Below are 3846 nucleotides of genomic sequence, written 5' to 3' on the forward strand. Positions count from 1 at the left end.
CATCCACTTTAATGAAGCAACCGTTAGCATCCATACTGCGTGAATAAAAGCTCTGTGAGGAGCCCAAAGGAAATGCTTGCTGTGATCTGTCACCCTGAAGGTTTTGCCCTGTCTTTTATGTGACCTAGCAGGTTTTTTTTTCAATTCACATCTAATGTTAATTAATCAAATCTATAGGAATTGGTTTCTAAGCCATTTGGCCACCAAGCAGATTATGAACATCGTAAAATCAATGTAAAGTGATTTTTAAGTGTTTAAAATCATCTTATGATTTCCTAAAACAGTATGTAAGTCAGCTTCAAGTGGAGGTTAGGGATTATCAGTCAATGCATCAGTTGATCAAGCATTCAATTGGTGTCGAGGGGCATTTGGAGATGCATGAATGACACTCCCTGCCATTCGCGATTCGTGACTCATTTAGGGAGACAACATGTGGGCAGGGTGAGAAAATAACATAATAATGTTAATTGCATTTATGACTTGTTGAATCAATAAGACAGATAACACATGTTTTGTTTTACCCAGAATACCAATGAATTTGGACTTTGCCGAAGTGGGCACAGGAACTAAATATATCCCGTTGTGTAACTCAAATTTTGAGACCCTGGTAGGAGGATCATGGCATTTTGCAGACTGGAGTTTAAAGCACTGCTTAGCATAGATAATCTATAAAGAATTCACTTGAACCATAGGAGGAAATAAAAACAATTATTCTTTTTCTTTTTTTAAAAAACTAGGTCATGGAACTAAAGGAGTATTTGAGCTTCTGTCTGGATGGCGGAGAACAAGAGAGAATTTGCCCTTCAAAGACAGGGTGGCAGATGCCTATTCTGATGTGATGGTCACCTATACCATGACCAGCTCCCTGTACTTCATTACCTTTGGCATGGGTGCCAGCCCATTCACAAACATAGAGGCTGTGAAGGTCTTCTGTCAGAACATGTGTGTCTCCATTCTGTTGAACTACTTCTACATTTTCTCATTCTTTGGCTCCTGTCTGGTCTTTGCTGGCCAACTCGAGCAAAACCGCTACCATAGCATCTTTTGCTGTAAGATCCCCTCTGCAGAATACCTGGACCGCAAACCAGTGTGGTTCCAGACAGTGATGAGTGATGGGCATCAACAGACATCCCATCATGAGACGAACCCCTACCAGCACCATTTCATTCAGCACTTCCTCCGCGAACATTACAATGAATGGATTACCAATATCTACGTGAAGCCATTTGTTGTCATCCTCTATCTCATATATGCCTCCTTCTCCTTCATGGGGTGCTTGCAGATCAGTGACAGAGCCAACATCATCAATCTACTAGCCAGTGATTCCCCGAGCGTTTCCTATGCCATGGTTCAGCAGAAATATTTCAGCAACTACAGCCCAGTGATAGGATTCTACATCTACGAGCCCCTGGAGTACTGGAACAGCAGCGTCCAGGAGGATCTGCGGAGACTCTGTAGTGGGTTCACTGCAGTGTCATGGGTGGAGCAGTATTACCAGTTCCTGAAAGTTAGCAACATCAGTGCCAATAACAAGAGTGACTTTATCAGTGTCCTACAAAGTTCATTTTTAAAAAAGCCAGAATTCCAGCATTTTCGAAACGATATCATCTTCTCCAAGGCAGGGGATGAAAACAACATTATTGCTTCTCGCTTGTATCTGGTGGCCAGGACTAGCAGAGACAAGCAGAAGGAAGTCATAGAAGTGTTGGAAAAATTGAGGCCCCTGTCCCTATCAAAGAGCATCCGATTCATCGTGTTCAACCCCTCCTTTGTGTTCATGGATCACTATGGCCTGTCTGTCACAGTGCCTGTTCTGATTGCAGGCTTTGGTGTTCTCCTGGTGTTAATCCTGACTTTTTTCCTAGTGATCCACCCTCTGGGAAACTTCTGGCTAATTCTTAGCGTCACCTCAATTGAGCTGGGCGTTCTGGGCTTAATGACATTATGGAACGTCGACATGGATTGCATTTCTATCTTGTGCCTTATCTACACTTTAAATTTTGCCATTGACCACTGTGCACCACTGCTTTACACATTTGTATTAGCAACTGAGCACACCCGAACACAATGTATAAAAAGCTCCCTACAAGAGCATGGGACAGCCATTTTGCAAAATGTTACTTCTTTTCTTATTGGGTTGGTCCCCCTCCTATTTGTGCCTTCGAACCTGACCTTCACACTGTTCAAATGCTTGCTGCTCACTGGGGGTTGCACACTTCTGCACTGTTTTGTTATCTTACCTGTGTTCCTAACCTTTTTCCCCCCTTCCAAAAAGCACCACAAGAAAAAGAAACGCGCCAAACGAAAGGAGAGAGAGGAAATTGAATGCATAGAAATTCAAGAGAACCCTGATCATGTCACTACAGTCTGAAGGGTGTAGACAAATGGATTCTTTTTCTTTTCCAGTATTGCACAATGATGCAGGGAGAGTAGAGCTCAGACCTCAGATGCTTGGGCTGGCCAGGGGTAACAAGGAAAGTCAGATCAAGAGTGAATTGTTCATGACACATCAAGGTGTCCACTTCTTGGGGGGAAGACAGAATCAAGGAGGAGGGAAATGTTCTTTGCAACCTTGTTCTCCACTAAAGATAAGTTTGTGGATGTGATCTTGGAGCTCTTCCAAGGAATGGACAAACCAATGGGGTGTTAGAAGGCCAAAAGCTCTAATTGCTTTCAAAAATAGAATGCTTAAAAAAAATGGAGAGGAGAGGAAAGGAGGCCTCTAAATAGGGAAGATGATAGGAAATGTCAAAATTGCCATGGCACTTCTCTTATTTGTGTTTTGAACAGGTTGGTCAAAGGAAACCTATGCACTTGGGAAGTACATATTTAATCCTGTCTAAACCAAAGGACTTCCCAATCCATTTTACATGTACATATATATGTATATATGCCATATATACATATACCTAGACTTGTCTTTAGTGCACATTGATGTTTGTGTGGAAGAAAGTGTCCATTTGCAGATGGGCTGGCCTTTCTCTAAAAAGTCAAATCAGCCTTAGCCAAATATAGACGAATTAATGGCAATTCAAAGTCAACTCATGTTTCAACAGCAAGGGTTTTAGTCAACTGTGTGAAAAAAGAAGAAAAACAGAGATGTGAGCCTATTCAATTCTACATATGATGTCAGACTTTGAGATTCCAGCTTTGGATGACTTTAGTAAAAAAACACAAAAGGCATTTAAATCAATCACTGCATGGACAAGTGTTAAAATTTCATGTTGGAGCTAAATAGTTGATAAGGCTTTTCATCGGCATTGAATGATTCTCTATATTTGGGAAGGCTGATTTGACTGCCTTCAGAGAGCTTACCCACTGAAAATGAGCATTTTATACATATTGTCCATACATGTGTGTAATCGTGCATGTGTGTACGTGTGTGTGTGTGAAAGACAGCTGGGAAATACCATAGTTATAGTGCTCTCATTTTAGATGATGAAAATATACTGCCATGGAATACAGATAATTAATGTAGGAGAAAGGAGATCTAACTAGGAGGCGTCATAGAATGAAACAGAATAAATGTATCATCACCAGTCATCATGCACCACCAACTGGTTCTTAGCATAAGGAAAATATCCTAATCCTATAAAGTCTAGTGTGCTCCTTGCATTAATATTTGGCACATTGATCAGGCCATGATCACTACAGTAGTGGTTACTATAACTACTGCAATATTGTTTTGTAGCTTCTTGCAATATCATTGTTCTTGTGACCTGGAAAGTGTTCCTCGGTTGGCCATCACGTAGGGTGTTCGTAGCTCTCCAAGGTGGCATATTAACTGTAACTGCTGCTGAATTCTCTCCTAAAAAGTACCGAAGTAAATGTTTTCATTGAGTTAAC

At 41.2% G+C, this 3846-nt stretch overlaps 1 protein-coding gene across 1 annotated transcript; it reads left to right on the forward strand.

The window, feature by feature from the left end:
* Window positions 1–838: 838 nt before the first annotated feature.
* Window positions 839–2371, forward strand: LOC140636421 (patched domain-containing protein 4). Its single transcript, XM_072831635.1, has one exon. It carries the CDS (start codon window positions 839–841, stop codon window positions 2369–2371), a length of 1533 nt encoding a protein of 510 aa, XP_072687736.1.
* Window positions 2372–3846: the final 1475 nt, after the last annotated feature.

The sequence above is a fragment of the Canis lupus genome, chromosome 7 (assembly GCF_048164855.1).
Source record: "Canis lupus baileyi chromosome 7, mCanLup2.hap1, whole genome shotgun sequence".
NCBI lineage: Eukaryota > Metazoa > Chordata > Mammalia > Carnivora > Canidae > Canis > Canis lupus.